The sequence below is a fragment of the Octopus bimaculoides genome, chromosome 5, assembly GCF_001194135.2.
Source record: "Octopus bimaculoides isolate UCB-OBI-ISO-001 chromosome 5, ASM119413v2, whole genome shotgun sequence".
Classification (NCBI taxonomy): domain Eukaryota; kingdom Metazoa; phylum Mollusca; class Cephalopoda; order Octopoda; family Octopodidae; genus Octopus; species Octopus bimaculoides.
Window position 1 is genome coordinate 105,401,125 of NC_068985.1, and position 540 is coordinate 105,401,664.

At 45.7% G+C, this 540-nt stretch overlaps 1 protein-coding gene across 1 annotated transcript in view; it reads left to right on the forward strand.

Moving 5' to 3' along the window:
• Positions 1-540, forward strand: part of LOC106880222 (uncharacterized) — a gene marked incomplete at its 5' end in the record, with an annotated part of 61,697 nt that overhangs the window by 21,602 nt on the left and 39,555 nt on the right. The window contains 2 exons of the mRNA XM_052968093.1: positions 11-141; positions 327-377. Of these exons, the coding sequence (XP_052824053.1) occupies positions 11-141; positions 327-377 (182 nt within the window). The remainder of the gene's footprint in view (positions 1-10; positions 142-326; positions 378-540) is intronic.

Here is a 540-nt window from a genome sequence, read left to right on the forward strand (position 1 = left end):
AGAAGACGAGGAAGAAGAAGAAGAAGAAGAAGAAGACGAGGAAGAAGAAGAAGAAGAAGAAGAAGAAGAAGAAGAAGACGAGGAAGAAGAAGAAGAAGAAGAAGAAGAAGAAGAAGAAGAAGAAGAAGAAGAAGAAACGATGTGGAGGAGAAGGAGGAGAAGGAGGGAGGAAGAAAACTGAAGGGGCGTAGAATTGAATGATAACGACGACGTGAACAGGAACGATTGTGCGATGGCAATGATAAGAGTGACGATGATGATGGCGACGATAGAAGGGATGATAGGAGAGAAGGGTTTGGAAAAGAGAGAGGGAGAGAGAGAGAGAGACAGGGAGAGAGAGAGAGAGAGAGAGACAGGGAGAGAGAAAGAGAAAGTGTGTGCGTGCGTATAGGCGTGAGTGTATGGAGAAAAGGAAGAGAGAGAGAGAGACAGACAGGGAGAGAGAAAGAGAGAGAGAAAGAGAGAGAGAGAGAGACAGACAGACAGACAGGGAGAGAGAAAGAGAGAGAGAAAGAGAAAGAGAGAGAGAGAGAGACAGAC